General features: G+C 45.8%; 1 protein-coding gene across 1 annotated transcript in view; it reads right to left on the bottom strand.

Moving 5' to 3' along the window:
* Window positions 1-17,890, bottom strand: part of DNAH9 (dynein axonemal heavy chain 9) — a 170,084-nt gene that overhangs the window by 73,485 nt on the left and 78,709 nt on the right. The window contains exons 39-44 of the mRNA XM_075579638.1: window positions 17,678-17,843; window positions 14,315-14,417; window positions 13,219-13,458; window positions 9,323-9,484; window positions 4,001-4,197; window positions 941-1,103 (exon numbers count right to left, since the gene is read on the bottom strand). Of these exons, the coding sequence (XP_075435753.1) occupies window positions 941-1,103; window positions 4,001-4,197; window positions 9,323-9,484; window positions 13,219-13,458; window positions 14,315-14,417; window positions 17,678-17,843 (1,031 nt within the window). The remainder of the gene's footprint in view (window positions 1-940; window positions 1,104-4,000; window positions 4,198-9,322; window positions 9,485-13,218; window positions 13,459-14,314; window positions 14,418-17,677; window positions 17,844-17,890) is intronic.

Here is a 17,890-nt window from a genome sequence, read left to right as displayed (position 1 = left end):
AAATATGACTCTTTCCATAAACTCAGACTAATAAGCCTTATGCAATAATCGCCTCCCCTCCCATTTACTGGGTTGGGAAATTAGATTCAATTTAAATAATCTCCTACAAATGTATTTACTTAGGCCTTCTCGATACGTTCTTGATATCATTAACGGATTTCTGTGTATTCTGTTACAAAATTCAATACAATCTTCAGTTACAATAAAAAGGAAAATCAAATTACACCATCTGAAAATCATTAAACTGATTGCACGGAGGAATCAATAGCTTTTCTCTGGAGATTGCTAATGCACCAACCAAAGTTATTTGCTGCCAGAGTTAAAAAGTGTATGTCTTAGAAAAAGGTTCAATCTCACCTCAAATCAACTTTTTTGCTAAAACGCTCGTAAGAAAGGGTTTAATTGCAAGCCCTCCCCAAAACCATAAATCCAAAAGCTACTGTCATGCCGTAGCTGCTATTCCCAGAATCCATTGCTACTCTTAGCCACGTGTTGTATTGGCTCTCCCTCCCAGTGACATCACCAGGAATAACAATGCTTCATCTGATTCTAATCCGCCATATTGTTCTGTCCCAGGCCGCAGGGATTTTCACAGGAATTTTCTCCCACTTTCAAAGATCCAAAATGTTTCGTAAGGAGCAGCAGGAATTGCGGAGGGGTGAACTTTTAAAAGGATAAGGAAAGTAATTTTTCTTCATTTTTGCAGTGGGCAATGCCAGGTAACTAAAGATACTTAACTTGTTACACACAAGCTCTAGGACCCGTAAAAAATACACAATCCAAGTATCCTACCTGGGATAAACTTGGGAAAAAAAAACATTACTCTGGGCCTGTTAAAAGATGGCGGTCATTGTGATTATTTTTATTGTATTGCAGTAAGTTGCAGGCCCCTCTGGCAGGGAGGGGGTTCGCAGTTCGGGGACCCCCAGTAATATCCTACCTTCAGATCAGGGATACCGTAGCCTTTTCGGAGCGTTATCTGGAAGACCTCCAAAGAGCTAATGAAAGCCGCCAGTCTGGTCAGACTCTGCTTCCCACTTCCCCCGACCCCCACCAGCAGCGCGTTCCCCCGCGGAGACTCCAGGATACGGTTAATTCGGCAGCTACATTAAAGCGGAAGAAAGACCTGGTTAATACGACTCTTCGCTGTTCTCTCGGAGCGCCGCCCCAGTTCTGCGCGTCGCCATTCAAGTCAATCCCCCACCCAAAGGTTCATAAACGGGTCTCAGACGTGCAGGCCTTACAGGGTGCAGAAATAACCCAATAACATACATATGATTGAAAGTAGATCAGGATATATCCCAATATATATATTTATATGTGTGTGTATATATATATATATATACACACACACACACACATATATATATATGTATATATTTGTATGTGTATATATGTGTGTGTGTGTGTGTGTGTGTGTGTGTGTGTGTGTGTGTGTGTGTGTGTGTGTGTGTGTGTGTGTGTGTGTGTGTGTGTGTGTGTGTGTGTGTGTGTGTGTGTGTGTGTATATATATATATATACACACATATATATATATATATATATATATATATATATATATATATACACATACAAATATATACATACAAAAAATATATACAGCTAGTATGTATACATATATTATATATACACACACACACACACATATATATATATACACACACACACACACACACATATATATATACACATACATACATACATATATATAAAAAAATATACAGCTAGTATGTATACATATATATATATATATACACACACACACACACACACACACACACACACACACACTAAATTTGATGATATTTTAAAAGAAGATTATAATATATTTATTCACCATTTCGGGTTTGTTTCACGCCGTCAGTTTAATTGTTCCGAATGAAATCTATTCCTAACACCGATCCGTCTCTCCCTTCCTCCAATACAAAACCGGCGGATATATCATCTTTCTCATAAAGACACTCAAACATCGAGGCACAATACAATTATTCGTGGCTTTAAACCACGGGAGACACTTTAACGGCTCCTTTCTGTGACCCAGTAAGTGCTTCATTTGACTGGTCTCTTCTCCGGGGAAATTAGCGAGCATCATTCCCCGTCTCACCGCGCCGAACCGATGACTGCGCACTTTCCAAGCAGTGATTTAGTGGAGTTTTCAGGGGGGGGGGAGACGGGTCAGTTGTTTCACTGCTAATATAAACATGTTATCTGTAGTGATTTTCCTCTCTATTAAAATGACAGATCCGGCAGCTCTCGGGGTAATACACAGGCGCGTTTAGCGTTATCGTGGTAATATATCTGCAGTTCCAATACCCCCCCCCCCCCAAAAAAAAATCTAGGTTTTAAAATATCTTTGTGATAATTTTTTTTATACAATTTCATTTGATGATTCACCTTCTGTCCCAATTATCCAAAAAGAATCTGTACATATATTAATTACAGTTTGTTTATATTCGATTACTGTATATGCAGAACCTGTATTCAAATGTGTATACCAGTATCTCTTTTATTAAATAGCTTGCAAATCATAGATTTCACTTCTAATTACCCAAGATGAAAATGGATGTGTGTTTTAAAATGCAGTAATTAATTACTATACAGTATTTTCTTTTTTGGGGGGCTTGTCTCTGTGTGTAATACCCGTGGATCCCCCTTATCGGCTGTGAACCGAAACGTTGGAATTTGGAATTTTATGCTTTAATACAATTACGGATTTACTTTACATACCTGAGTACTGTCTGCTGATTTTGTGGAAATGGATGACTGTTCGCGTGCCGGATGCTATGGTGTGTGTGTGTGTGTGTGTGTGTGTGTGTGTGTGTGTGTGTGTGTGTGTGTGTGTGTGTGTGTGTGTGTGTGTGTGTGTGTGTATTAGTATGGAGCTGGTGACTAATATGCAGAAGATAGCCCCTCGTGTAGTGAGATAGATATATATATATATATATATATATATATATATATATATATATATATATATATATACTGTATATATATTTGGGGGGGTAGTGTGTGCGGGTGTATTTGGGGGGGTAGTGTATGTATTGTGTATTTCTAAATGACAAACTGTTTTGCACAGAAAAACAATGACAAAAAAATTAAAATAAAGGGACTTATTATTGTGAGATGCATTTTATTCTGATTACAGTAAGTTTGTTGTACAGTATGTTAATGCTTATACAGTATGTACCTATTAGTGTGTATAGTACAGTATATGTGTTTGTGGGGGTGTAATATTCATGCATGTGTTGTATGTTAATGCTTATACAGTATATACCTATTAGTGTGTATAGTACAGTATATGTATGTGTGTGTTTGTGGGGGTGTAATATTCATGCATGTGTTGTATGTTAATGCTTATACAGTATGTACCTATTAGTGTGTATAGTACAGTATATGTATGTGTTTGTGGGGGTGTAATATTCATGCATGTGTTGTATGTTAATGCTTATACAGTATGTACCTATTAGTGTGTATAGTACAGTATATGTATGTGTGTGTTTGTGGGGGTGTAATATTCATGCATGTGTTGTATGTTAATGCTTATACAGTATGTACCTATTAGTGTGTATAGTACAGTATATGTATGTGTGTGTTTGTGGGGGTGTAATATTCATGCATGTGTTGTATGTTAATGCTTATACAGTATGTACCTATTAGTGTGTATAGTACAGTATATGTATGTGTGTGTTTGTGGGGGTGTAATATTCATGCATGTGTTGTATGTTAATGCTTATACAGAATATACCTATTAGTGTGTATAGTACAGTATATGTACTGTATGTGTTTGTGGGGGTGTAATATTCATGCATGTGTTGCGGCTCTCGGAATATTTTGGACGAAGATTTTTTTTAATAAAACGGCTCTTCTTCTTTGAAAGGGTGCAGTCCCCTGGGGCTAGACCATTTTGATTATAAGCCTGCTCTTGATGCCCATTAAAAGTTACTAACAGCCCCCCTACTCTTCAACTAGAACTCCAACCAAGAGACATCAGATACTTACATGTGACACATGGCATCTTCAAAAAGAACCAGGTTCATCACGGCATTGACCTCATTGTGGCTATCCAGGGTATCCACCAGGATTTTGTTCAACGACTCCCAAGACTGAACTGGCATGTACTTGGGTTCCCCAAATCCATTCGCAAAATGGCAATACATGTTCATCCTCTTTGTTTGTTCTAAAGTCTCTTCTATATCCTATTAAGAAGCAGAGACAAACACAGGCAGCGTTACAGATGTCCACCCCCACTGAAGGTGCTCACAGCTCTCTATCCTACTCGACAAGTTGATGCCATGGAGAAAGTCCAAGCATGAAAAGCAATGGCTGGTGTTGAAGGTGAACAAACTTATAAATCCAGAACTTCTAAGAGTAATTGAATAGTTAGTCTGTAGTATATCCTTTGTCCAAGTCAGACCGTGATGTCTTGTTTGATGGGTCAAGAGTAGCAGGGACTTGTCAATATAAGAAAAAGCAATTCCCACCTCTTTTCTACCAGACCGGCCATGCATTGCTGGCCTCTCTGGAAGCCAATGGGTTAATCCTCTGGTTCTGGAGTTATTGACTTCCAACGTCACAGCATTTTGGGGATATAAACGAACATCAAGAAGAAATGAATGGCAGATAAGAACCCCTTGACCCACCTATACTACCCATTTTCCAACTGTGGTCTTCTGAAACCCTTCAAACCTCGGACACTTCTCTATTGCAGGCTGTGGTTTTTCTATTTCTACTGAAAGTGGATTTTTAGACCCAAGTCCAGTGTTTTAGGAAAAATCTACTACAAGTTCATATACGTGATGACAGAGCCAAGAATAGGTAGGCGAGTCCTCTTAATGGTCACTCACATGGCCTTGCTCCGAGATAATGAAGCTTTAGAAAACCTTGCCTTACACCCTAACAAACCCATGGCTTTCTTTTACAACAAGGATACCCGTGTCTACTTCAAAAACAGTTTTGAATTGCTTTACGTTACACCGACTATGGATGAAAACATTTATGTAAGTTAATGATTTATGGAGTAATAGTTACTGGAGTAATAGTTACTGGAGTAATAGTTACTGGATGGTTTAGTGCCCAGCGACCATCTTTCAAGACGATAATGCTTTTTTTTGGAAGAAAAATGTGTATGTAACTCGGCGGCCTTTATTATACACTAAAAACTCCTCTAGTTTAAAGCACCCCCTCTACAAAAGGGGGTTAGTGGTAAGGATGTCTGCTTTACATCCTCATCTACACATGTTATGGCAAATGAAAGAGCCCATTTATCAAATTAAATTTAAGTCGAGAGAGACTGGGGATCCATGAGAATTTTCTTCCAACTATTACAGAACTTCTTTCTAAAGCAGAATGAGGTTGAGGGGCTTATCAGCGCTGATCAGTGTACAGGTATTACTGACTCAAACTGGAGACCAACAAGGATGAGACGGAGAGCTGGTCCCAGGAGCCACCCGCTTCTCCCGGCTTTCCAATGTATACTGTAATCTGACAGCAGTAAGGTGCACACCCAGAAAAGGAGCTTAATGATCCACTTCAGTCTCATCAATCACAGACACCGGTTTACGAGAGAGGCCTAGAGACAAGGAAGAGCCAGAACAAGAGGACAAGCGCAGAACACGGAGGGTGGGAGGCCCGGGGGACATGTGAAGAAGTGCCGTACTTCTTCACAGGACGGGAGGTAGTAGATTCATGGAATAGCCTCCCAGCTGAGGTGGTACGGACTAATACAATGAGAGAATTAAAAAATATGTGGGATAGACACAGGGTTATTATACTAATTAAAAAAGAAAGCAAAAGATCTCTCATAATTACCGGAACCATCTCATTAAGTGTAATTTATCAACAACGCAAATCTTGAAAACTAAACCACATTGAACCTACAACCTAAATGCAGATGTAGCTAAGCCAAACGTCTACAGTGTCACCCGCAATCACGCGTCCGTGGTGGGTCACGGCACCGGAGGATTAATGCTACGGAGGGGGGCCATTAGGAAGCATGGACCCACCACAGCGCGATCGCCGAAACACCGTCTCCCGCGCCACAGACGTTTGTTTCTTTGATCGCGACATTGAATATTGCTACGTCTGTAGAATAACAGTGAAGAACAAACTTTACGTAACATTAATCTCCAGTCCTAAACGACCACCAACAGGCCAGATATTAAGGATATCCCTGCTTCAGCACAGGTGGCTCAATCAGTGGCTCAGACTTCAACTGAGCCACCTGTGCTGAAGCAGGAATATCCTTAAAACCAGACCTGTTGGTGGCCCTTGATTATTACCCTAAAAGCTGATTATTAATAGAGGAAAAACAGCTTCTTGCATTTAGCATTTTGAAAGGATGAAGTGTTAAACTAAAGGAACAGGATGGATATCGGGCTGGGAGAACCGGTTAAACTAAATGAACAGGATGGATATCGGGCTGGGGGAACCGGTTAAACTAAATGAACAGGATGGATATCGGGCTGGGGGAACCGGTTAAACTAAAGGAACAGGATGGATATCGGGCTGGGGGAACCGGTTAAACTAAATGAACAGGATGGATATCGGGCTGGGGGAACCGGTTAAACTAAAGGAACAGGATGAATATCGGGCTGGGGGAACCGGTTAAACTAAATGAACAGGATGGATATCGGGCTGGGGGAACCGGTTAAACTAAAGGAACAGGATGGATATCGGGCTGGGAGAATCGGTTAAACTAAAGGAACAGGATGGATATCGGGCTGGGAGAATCGGTTAAACTAAAGGAACAGGATGGATATCGGGCTGGGGGAACCGGTTAAACTAAAGGAACAGGATGGATATCGGGCTGGGAGAATCGGTTAAACTAAAGGAACAGGATGGATATCGGGCTGGGGGAACCGGTTAAACTAAATGAACAGGATGGATATTGGGCTGGGAGAACCGGTTAAACTAAAGGAACAGGATGGATATTGGGCTGGGGGAACCGGTTAAACCAAAGGAACAGGATGGATATCGGGCTGGGAGAACCGGTTAAACTAAAGGAACAGGATGGATATCGGGCTGGGAGAATCGGATAAACTAAAGGAACAGGATGGATATCGAGCTGAGGGAATCGGTTAAACTAAAGTAACAGGATGAATATCGGGCTGGGGGAACCGGTTAAACTAAAGGAACAGGATGAATATCGGGCTGGGGGAACCGGTTAAACTAAAGGACCAGGATGGATATCGGGCTGTGGGAACCGGTTAAACTAAAGGAACAGGATGGATATCGGGCTGGGGGAACCGGTTAAACTAAAGGAACAGGATGAATATCGGGCTGGGGGAATCGGTTAAACTAAAGGAACAGGATGAATATCGGGCTGGGAGAATCGGTTAAACTAAAGGAACGGGATGGATATCGGGCTGGGGGAATCGGTTAAACTAAATGAACAGGATGGATATCGGGCTGGGAGAATCGGTTAAACTAAAGGAACAGGATGGATATCGGGCTGGGAGAATCGGTTAAACTAAAGGAACAGGATGGATATCGGGCTGGGGGAACCGGTTAAACTAAAGGAACAGGATGGATATCGGGCTTGGAGAATCGGTTAAACTAAAGGAACAGGATGGATATCGGGCTGGGGGAACCGGTTAAACTAAAGGAACAGGATGGATATGGGGCTGGGAGAATCGGTTAAACTAAAGGAACAGGATGGATATCGGGCTGGGGGAACCGGTTAAACTAAATGAACAGGATGGATATCGGGCTGGGAGAATCGGTTAAACTAAAGGAACAGGATGAATATCGGGCTGGGGGAACCGGTTAAACTAAATGAACAGGATGGATATCGGGCTGGGAGAATCAGTTAAACTAAAGGAACAGGATGGATATCGGGCTGGGAGAATCAGTTAAACTAAAGGAACAGGATGGATATCGAGCTGGGAGAATCGGTTAAACTAAAGGAACAGGATGAATATCGGGCTGGGGGAACCGGTTAAACTAAAGGAACAGGATGGATATCGGGCTGGGAGAACCGGTTAAACTAAAGGAACGGGATGGATATCGGGCTGGGGGAATCGGTTAAACTAAAGGAACGGGATGGATATCGGGCTGGGGGAACCGGTTAAACTAAAGGAACAGGATGGATATCGGGCTGGGAGAATCGGTTAAACTAAAGGAACACGATGAATATCGGGCTGGGGGAACCGGTTAAACTATAGGAACAGGATGGATATCGGGCTGGGAGAACCGGTTAAACTAAAGGAACGAGATGGATATCGGGCTGGGGGAATCAGTTAAACTAAAGGAACAGGATGGATATCGGGCTGGGGGAACCGGTTAAACTAAAGGAACAGGATGGATATCGGGCTGGGGGAATCGGTTAAACTAAAGGAACAGGATGGATATCGGGCTGGGGGAATCGGTTAAACTAAAGGAACAGGATGAATATCGGGCTGGGGGAATCGGTTAAACTAAAGGAACGGGATGGATATCGGGCTGGGGGAACCGGTTAAACTAAAGTAACAGGTTGGATATCGGGCTGGGAGAATCGGTTAAACTAAAGGAACAGGATGGATATCGGGCTGGGAGAATCGGTTAAACTAAATGAACAGGATGGATATCGGGCTGGGAGAATCGGTTAAACTAAAGGAACAGGATGGATATCGGGCTGGGGGAACCGGTTAAACTAAAGGAACAGGATGGATATCGGGCTGGGGGAACCGGTTAAACTAAAGGAACAGGATGAATATCGGGCTGGGGGAACCGGTTAAACTAAAGTAACAGGATGGATATCGGGCTGGGGGAACCGGTTAAACTAAAGGAACAGGATGAATATCGGGCTGGGGGAACCGGTTAAACTAAAGGAACAGGATGAATATCGGGCTGGGGGAATCGGTTAAACTAAAGGAACAGGATGAATATCGGGCTGGGGGAACCGGTTAAACTAAAGTAACAGGATGGATATCGGGCTGGGGGAACCGGTTAAACTAAAGGAACAGGATGAATATCGGGCTGGGGGAACCGGTTAAACTAAAGGAACAGGATGAATATCGGGCTGGGGGAACCGGTTAAACTAAAGGAACAGGATGGATATCGGGCTGGGAGAATCGGTTAAACTGAAGGAACAGGATGGATATCGGACTGGGAGAATCGGTTAAACTAAAGGAACAGGATGGATATCGGGCTGGGGGAACCGTTTAAACTAAAGGAACAGGATGGATATCGGGCTGGGAGAACCGGTTAAACTAAAGGAACAGGATGGATATCGGGCTGGGGGAACCGGTTAAACTAAAGGAACAGGATGGATATCGGTCTGGGGGAATCGGTTAAACTAAAGGAACAGGATGGATATCGGGCTGGGGGAATCGGTATACTCACGTCGTAGAACTTTTTCACCATATCGGTCTGTATTTTATCAAAGATGCCAAAATCTTTCTCCTCTACCATCTTATCTCGGTAAACCCGGTTGGACTCGTGCAGGTATAACTTCACCAAGTCGTGTGGCGATTTCAGGCAATCAGGAGTGGAAAACAAAATGCCCTGGAAGGAACGAAAGGGGCGGGGGAAATCATTACAATCTTTTTACTGCGACCGTTATTAACCCATCAGCGTGCCAATTTACAGCTCTACCGCGGTCATTCAAAATATCCTTCATCATATATAGCCAACTCCAGTCCTCAAGGGCCACCAACAGGTCAGGTTTTCAGGAAATCCCTGCTTCAGCACAGGCGGCTCAATCAGTTCCTGCTGCAGCACAGGCAGGTGAATCAGTGGCTGTCTTTGAATGAGCCACCTATGCTGAAGCAGGGATACCCTGAAAACCTTGAGGACTGGAGTTGGCCTCCCCTGCTCTAACGTGGCTGCTTGTGGTGAGGTCTCCGGGTCCAGGAGTTTGACAGAGACCAGTTGTGCTTCGTTTCCAGGTGCTGATAAGAAGCCGACGCGAGAGCCGGGCCCTGCAAGCCTTGGGACGGGCTGCACAAGTTGCTTAGTGGCGAGAACACAACCTTGTAACCCAGTTTAAATCCAATTGTCACCTCTCTGGGACAAGTCACTTGATGTCCCCTGTGCCTCAGGCACCAAACGGGCTATGGAAGTCTGTCATTGGGCCTGCACAGGCCAACACCCCCTCTTATCTTTATTGCCTCTCTGATAAGGACAGGGTGAGCTAAGTGTAAACAAAAACCCACTTGATTGACAAGCACCCACCCCCCCACCCCCCAATTCAGAGAGCCCCCTAAGCAATGCAATGTGCAAATAAAATCCAAAGGAAAAAAGCACACAATCTTTGCATTTAGTATAGTTAGACAGGAAGTGAGTTCGATTGGTAAAAGGTTGTCTTTCGGCCGCCTTCACAGTGTCGCCCTCTCTCTATCTACATCTGAAGCTTATGAAACCACAAGGATGCAAATTGCTGTTGACGACAGGAGAGGCTCAGTCTGGTTTCTCCTGCTCTAATCACGCACAGATTGTTATCTGCCCCTCCACCTGTGATCAGCGGTGTAATGGTCCTGTATTTATCATGTTATATTAGACATTAATCGTGCCGCTAAGTATTCCAGCGGTGACATGCCGGGCCCTCCATGATTCTCCTTGTCAAAACAGGCTGACAGCTCCCTTCGTTACAAATAGGCCTATGCTAATTGTCTCATTACTACAAGGACTAAATCAGTGCCTTAATTAGTGTTGCTAATGAAGAATGAGATGAGCGTGTCCCTGCATTGTCAGGTCTCTGCATATGCATGATTCTGGCAATCCAGAAAGCTGTTTACGGAGAAAACAACCTTATCTGGGTGTGGTGGTTGCCAGGCCTCTGTTGGCCATGGAACTCCATTAGTAAGAACTAGGTCAAGAAAGAAGGGAGAACTAGAGCAGGGATTTTCAAATGGGGCTTCCGCGGCCGACGGAGGGGGAGAGCCGGGGCACGTGTCCCAGCTGTCCCAGGCCTGGCGGCGGCAACCCGGCAGCAGCGGTGTCCCGGCATTTACCTCCTTCGGTCGGTGCCGGATATCGGGTCCAACTTACAGGAGCTGTGGACCAGCGCAGCACGGGAGGCCTCCTCGTCCCAAGGGGGGAGAGAGAGACCCCATGAGAAGAGAGACAAGGGGGAGTGGAAGAGACGAGGGGGGGAAGAGGGAGGATGGAAGAGAGACTGGGGGGAGGGAAAAGAGAGACTGGGGGCAAGGAGAGAGACTGGGGGCAAGAGACTGATGGGGTGGGGAGAGAGTGATGGGGTGGGGAGAGAGTGATGGGGTGGGGAGAGAGTGATGGGGTGGGGAGAGAGTGATGGGGTGAGGAGAGAGTGATGGGGTGGGGAGAGTGTGATGGGGAGATAGTGATGGGGTGGGGAGAGAGACGAGGGGGAGAGGGAGGGAGAGAGATGGGGAAGAGAGAGACTGAGGGGGCAAGAGAGTGGTGGAGTGGGGAGAGAGTGATGGAGTGGGGAGAGAGTGATGGAGTGGGGAGAGAGAGACAGGGTGGGGAGAGAGACAGGGTGGGGAAGAGAGAGAGAGAGAGAGAGAAGGTTTACTTAGCTCCAATAATGGGTATTGGGGTTTGATCCCGGTATTAGCTGCCATTCAAGTCAATAACCCTTATCGGAGTGTAGAGAATCTCGGCCTACATCACCTGTGAAAGGTGGCAGGTAAGGATGCATTGGAATGCTTCTTTAAAAGGCCCAAAGCCTGCAGTATAGTGTCCACATGGCAACCTCTGCAGCTTATTCTCACTTGTTCCTCTGAACCGGAAAAAACAGAGCTGTCTACCTAAAGACTTCAAACAGCTTCACCAGAGAAGCTATCTTACCCTGCGCTTTACCAGAGAAGCTATCTTACCCTGCGCTTTACCAGAGAAGCTATCTTACCCTGCGCTTTACCAGAGAAGCTATCTTACCCTGCGCTTCGCAGGCCGTCGGGCATTCAATGAAGTCATGTAGTGGGAGCGGTTTTAAGACATCGTTTCATTTAAGTGAATGGGCCATAAAGGGCCATATTTACTAAGCAGTGTTACGCCATAAGACGCCTTCCATGCCAGAAGACAACCTACAGCCAGGGTTGCCACCTTATATTGAAGGCTAACCCGGAGACTTTTTGCAATACACATTTTTACATGTATTTATCTTACCTGCGGCGGCATCTCCCCCTGCAAGATCCAGTCAGCATGGTCCCGTCAAATGGTGCGCGTTGCCATGACAACGTGACGTCACAGAGTCAAGTTGCAATGACAATGGGATGCCTTATGGTGCCGCTGCATCACGTGACGCCCCGTTGCCATGGCAATGTAATGCCGCGTGACGCTGTGACTCCACGTAGTGTCCTGTTGTCATGGCAACGCAGCACCACTTGACGTCACCCAGCCATGTTGACGGGATTTGCAGGGGGAGATGCCGCCGCCACCCGGAGATTTTTCGGGTAAACCCGTAGTCTGGAGATAAATGGCCGAAACCCGTAGTGTCAGAGTCAAACCCGGAGTGGTGGCAACCCTGGGTACTGCCCATGCAACTCAAGGAGGGAGTGGGATGGAGAAGGATGGAGGGAGAGAGAGGGGAGGAGAGGGAGCGTTAATGTGGAGAGAGGGAGCGTTAATGTGGAGAGAGAGAGGGAAGAGGTCAAGAGAGGGAGCGAGATGAATTTTATAGCATACCAATGTTTCACCGGTCAGATCACTTCCCCCTAAAACGTGATCGCCTCGTCTCCTGGAAACCTAAAGGGTCCACCAGGACCCGGTTTGACCGGTGTGTGTTTATCTTAATCTATTTACATAGTATCACTTTGTAGCATACTCACTGACGTGCACGCCTCCCAAACACGCCTGTAATGCACACGTGGAATCCCCGAGGTACCAAGTATCTCCCTTCCCGTAAACGCCCCATTTCCGGGTACAAAGACTTGGCACGCCGTTTGCCAACACCGGGCGAGTTGTCATTTTTTTTGGCCAAAATACAAATTCATTGTGGAACTGTCTGATATTTTGCTTCAGTTAAACCAGGTGAGGCCAACTCCAGTCCTCAAGGGCCACCAACAGGTCAGGTTTTCAGGATATCCCTGCTTTAGCACAGGTGGCTCAATCAGTCAACGACTGCACCACCTGTGCTGAAGCAGGGATATCCTTAATACCTGGCCTGTTGGTGGCCCTTGAGGACTGGAGTTGGCCGCTCCTGAATTAAACGTTTTTACCAGGAATCAAATTTGAGAAGAGAAAACGTTTACAATTTGGCGGCGGGATTTTGGAGGGCCGCGCACATCTCTGATCGCGAGATAGAACAAGGAACTTACTTGGAATATGTTGGACAAGTCTCGGAGATTAAAGATGTAGTGGAATTTGATGGCCGTGGGCAGGAAGGTGGCAGTTACTTTCTGATGTAGAGCCAGCGCCAGGTTGATCAGAGGCTGGGAGGTCTTCTGCAGCGGGACCGGAAAGTTCCCCATCTTCAGGTGCTGGGTTAGTATAGTGTTGTAGATTGTGGACAGGGCATCGGTGCCAGGGAATGAGAGGGCGAACACACTGAAATGGCGCTGCATGGGAGAAAAAGGCTTGGAGGTCAATCAGAAGTTGGGGGCAATGGTGGTTCCCCTTCACTCACTTCTGCAGAGAAGAACCCTGTGGCTCACCGCATCTCTACATTTCCCTATCTGCTGTAAAACCTCAGAACCCATCTCGTCCTTGGGGCTTTCTTTCAGACTCAGGATTTACCCGTATGTCTATCTCAAGCATGTTTGAATTCCCCGACTGTATTAGCCCCTACCACCTCTACTGGGAGGCTATTCCACAAACCCATCACCCTTTCAATGAAGAAGTCCTTCCTCACATTTCACCTTAGTCGGCCACTCTACACCAGTTGATCCACTGTGCCTCAACCTCCAGTGATAATCGCTTGCCGAGATATTTAGGGGTGTTTTGTGCTACAAATATGTCCACGGGGTCACCAATAGAAAGCTGTGCCATTGTTGTTCTCAATTGGCTGCCGTGTGTTCCATCACCAGTTGGTGTGTTCCATCACTGGATGGCGGGCTCCATCACTGGAAGGTGGGCTCCATCACAGGTTGGTGGGCTCCATCGCCGGTTGGTGGGCTCCATCGCCGGTTGGTGGGCTCCATCGCCGGTTGGTGGGCTCCATCGCCCGATGGTGTGTTCCATCACCAGATGGCGGGCTCCATCACCGGATGGTGGGCTCCATCACCGGATGGTGTGTTCCATCACCAGATGGCGGGCTCCATCACCAGATGGCGGGCTCCATCACCGGGTGGTGGGTTCCATCACTAGATGGTTTCTCATGGAATGACACCACTTATAGTACATATGGGCCTATATCATTGGCATGCTTTAATGTCTCTTATGACTGGAGCCCATTCTTTAGGGACATGCCGTTACCTGTAGCCGTGGGTTGATGGTGAAGCTGCCTGCCGTGGGATTCATACAGGACACATACTGGACATTCATGGTCTCCTTCATGGTTAGTTTGTTTCTGTCATACCTTAGGGATTAAAGCACAATGCTTCTGAGATGTAACATAACACGCGATATAAAAGGCATATGAACAGCGCACTTAGAAATAATCACTATACAGGTTAGTAGCATTTTAGTTGACATGACAACAAGTACAGACCTCATGGGACTATGTCACAGAACCAAACTTTGGCCTCTGTATTTAAATAGTCCAAATCATCAAGAAACATATTTACTAAACTGTGCTAAGCCATCATGTGTGAGTGTGCATGATTAGGAGAGGGGGGGGGGGTATTTACTGAACTCTCCTGTTGGGGGCAAAACCAGTGAAAAAAGCCCCATATTTATCAGGGAAAAATTTACACAGAGAAAACAAACAAAAATCCAGTTTTTTATATGCAGCTGCGTCCTTCGTACCTCTGGATACAGAGCCCAGTGTGTTAATGTGTGTACAGTGCATGCATCAGTATGTCTCTGTGTACAGTGCATGCATCAGTGTGTCTCTGTGTGTACAGTGCATGCATCAGTGTGTCTCTGTGTGTACAGTGCATGCATCAGTGTGTCTCTGTGTGTACAGTGCATGCATCAGTGTCTCTGCGTGTACAGTGCATGCATCAGTGTGCCTCTGTGTGTACAGTGCATGCATCAGTGTGTCTCTGTGTGTACTGTGCATGCACCAGTGTGTCTCTGTGTGTACTGTGCATGCATCAGTGTGTCTCTGTGTGTACTGTGCATGCATCAGTGTGTCTCTGTGTGTACAGTGCATGCATCAGTGTGTCTCTGCGTGTACAGTGCATGCATCAGTGTGTCTCTGTGTGTACTGTGCATGCACCAGTGTGTCTCTGTGTGTACTGTGCATGCATCAGTGTGTCTGTGTGTACAGTGCATGCATCAGTGTGTCTCTGTGTGTACAGTGCATGCATCAGTGTGTCTCTGTGTGTACAGTGCATGCATCAGTGTGTCTCTGTGTGTACAGTGCATGCATCAGTGTGTCTCTGTGTGTACTGTGCATGCATCAGTGTGTCTCTGTGTGTATTAATGTCGCAGACGCACTTACCAGAACACTCTCCTTCTGTCACGGTAAATTATCTCCACTTACCACTTAGATTGTAAGCTCTTCGGGGGAGGGACTCCTATTGTTTTATGTCTGAAGTGCTTATTCCTATTAGGTGTTATACTATTATGCCACATGTGTTACTGCTGTAAAGCCAGGGGCGCAGCTACAGCCCGGGCAACGGCCCGCTCTCTTCCACCCCCCACCCCTGTCAGCGGCACATTGCGGCACCCGGGATGCAGGAAGGAAGACATTTGCCAGTGAAGTTTAAATCTCCTTCCAGGGGAAACAAAATGGCTGCCATATAGCGTACCAACAGGAAGCCACAACATCATCGTTTGCAGCTTCGTGTTGGACGGCCATTTAAATCCCCTAAAAAAAACGTAATACCGGTAACGTCACCGGCAAGCATCTGGGGAACCGGGCAGATCCCCGGAGCTGAGCATTGCGCCGTTCCACTCCAGAGGCGTCCCTGGTTCCAATTCCTGGAGCTGAAGAGCATGAGGTCCTGGCATTACGGAGTTAATTGATATAAATGGCAGAGAGCGCAGTGAAACCCTTCAGAAGTCATGTAGTGATTGTAACAGACTTGCCCTGCCTGACTCCCCTAATATTCCCTAATATCCCCTAATATTCCCATGCTGGTGCAGAGACTCCGGCCTGACTCCCCTAATATTCCCTAATATTCCCATGCTGGTACAGAGACTCCGGCCTGACTCCCCTAATATTCCCATGCTGGTGCAGAGACTCCGGGCCTGACTCCCCTAATATTCCCATGCTGGTACAGAGACTCCGGCCTCGGTATCTAGGGGCAATTGACTCCAAGGACCACCACTGGTGAGGACAGCTGGCAGGAAAAGGGATGCCCCCTATAAGGTCAAGGACGGGTAACGTACACAAGGAACCGTATCCTTCAGTGAGAACAGTCTCATATTAGGATAGAGCTTTATAGATCGATCCCGAAATTAATGTTTTGTTTTATGGGCTGCGGATCTTTTGCCAACTTCTCCTCAGAGGTCAAAGTCATAATATTCATTTTGATTCTGAGAGTCTCATCTTATTTGTGTTCTGCGCTATAGAATATCTTTGTGACATGTGCTCTTTGTGACATGTGCTCTTTGTGACATGTGCTCTTTGTGAAAGGCTCAACACAGCCACGTCCTGGTGACCTTGGGCACGTCCTTGAAAATAGACTGCAGTCTTGGATTTTCAGGATGCGGGGGTCATTATATACATGGACGTATACCATTTTTTATTATATATGTACTACCAAAGAAATCATAATAACAAGAATGATAAAAAAATAACCAGAATTATGATAATCAGTGATTTTGCAATCCAAGATGTTCATTTGTGCTTTTACCTCCTATGCAAGTCAGGCAGACAATAGGTAAACCGTACAATAAAAATATAATCTCCCATTTTAGAATACCTGGTCTCTGAAGTATATATCATACACAGATACTCAGTGTAGGAGCACCACCGATAATCAATAATTATTAAACAGCAATAAAAGCACCCCCTCATTACTGGCAAGGCCTGTCAAACGTGCACTGCCCCCAGGCAGAGCTGTACCCAAGAGATATTCCTATAGCTAGGCAGATACAAAGGGTTTGAGAATGTCCGACTTCCAATAACTCTTTCACACCTGCATTTAATCAGAGTAATTATGGATACACCTCAGGACTATTTCAACCAGCTTCAAACGGAGTGCTGTTGAACAATTGATGTGACTTTGGATAGGTACGAGAGGCTGGCGCTACACAGTCAGTATCCAATTCCTGGCCCTGCTTCTGCACTTGGCTTGGTCTGTCCCTGCACTCACGCGGGCTCATTACCAAACCACGTCTGCTGTGACTTGCCTTGAATGTTACTTGTCCACATCTGCTCTGTGCCTGCACTGACCATCAGTTTGATAACTGACCACATCCGCTCACTACCTGCACTGAGCTCACTCAGCTTGCAACCCTTCCTGACCTTGACCTTATCACATCTGCTGGCTGCCTGCTCTGACCTTCAGCTTCTTACTATGACCATATCAACTGAAAAACCCATCATCACCTTAGCTCTGTGCCCCAGTTCTGCCTTTGTACTTTTGCAGCCAGTCCTGTCTTGTCCTACCCCTGCTCAGACAGTCCCCCTCTCTCACATCCCATCTATTTCTGCTGTGTTCCAGACCCCTATTACACGACCACCCACAACCAACGCATGATCCTCATCAGATCGTTATTTACCAATGGCCATAATCCATATGTTGCCGGATGAGTGTGTGGGGCTGAACTGTGCCGTAGGCGTCTACTTCTGGCATATTCATATCATCGATGAAGTAGATGAGTTTCTTGGTGCCTGGTGGACCATAATTCCGGCCGGATTTCTTCTCCAGAGGTTTCTCTAGAATAGCTGTAGGGACAATGGGACAAGGAGGTCATCAAGATGCTCATTTACTG

The sequence above is a fragment of the Ascaphus truei genome, chromosome 22, assembly GCF_040206685.1.
Source record: "Ascaphus truei isolate aAscTru1 chromosome 22, aAscTru1.hap1, whole genome shotgun sequence".
Classification (NCBI taxonomy): domain Eukaryota; kingdom Metazoa; phylum Chordata; class Amphibia; order Anura; family Ascaphidae; genus Ascaphus; species Ascaphus truei.
This window is presented reverse-complemented; position numbering and strand designations above follow the sequence as displayed.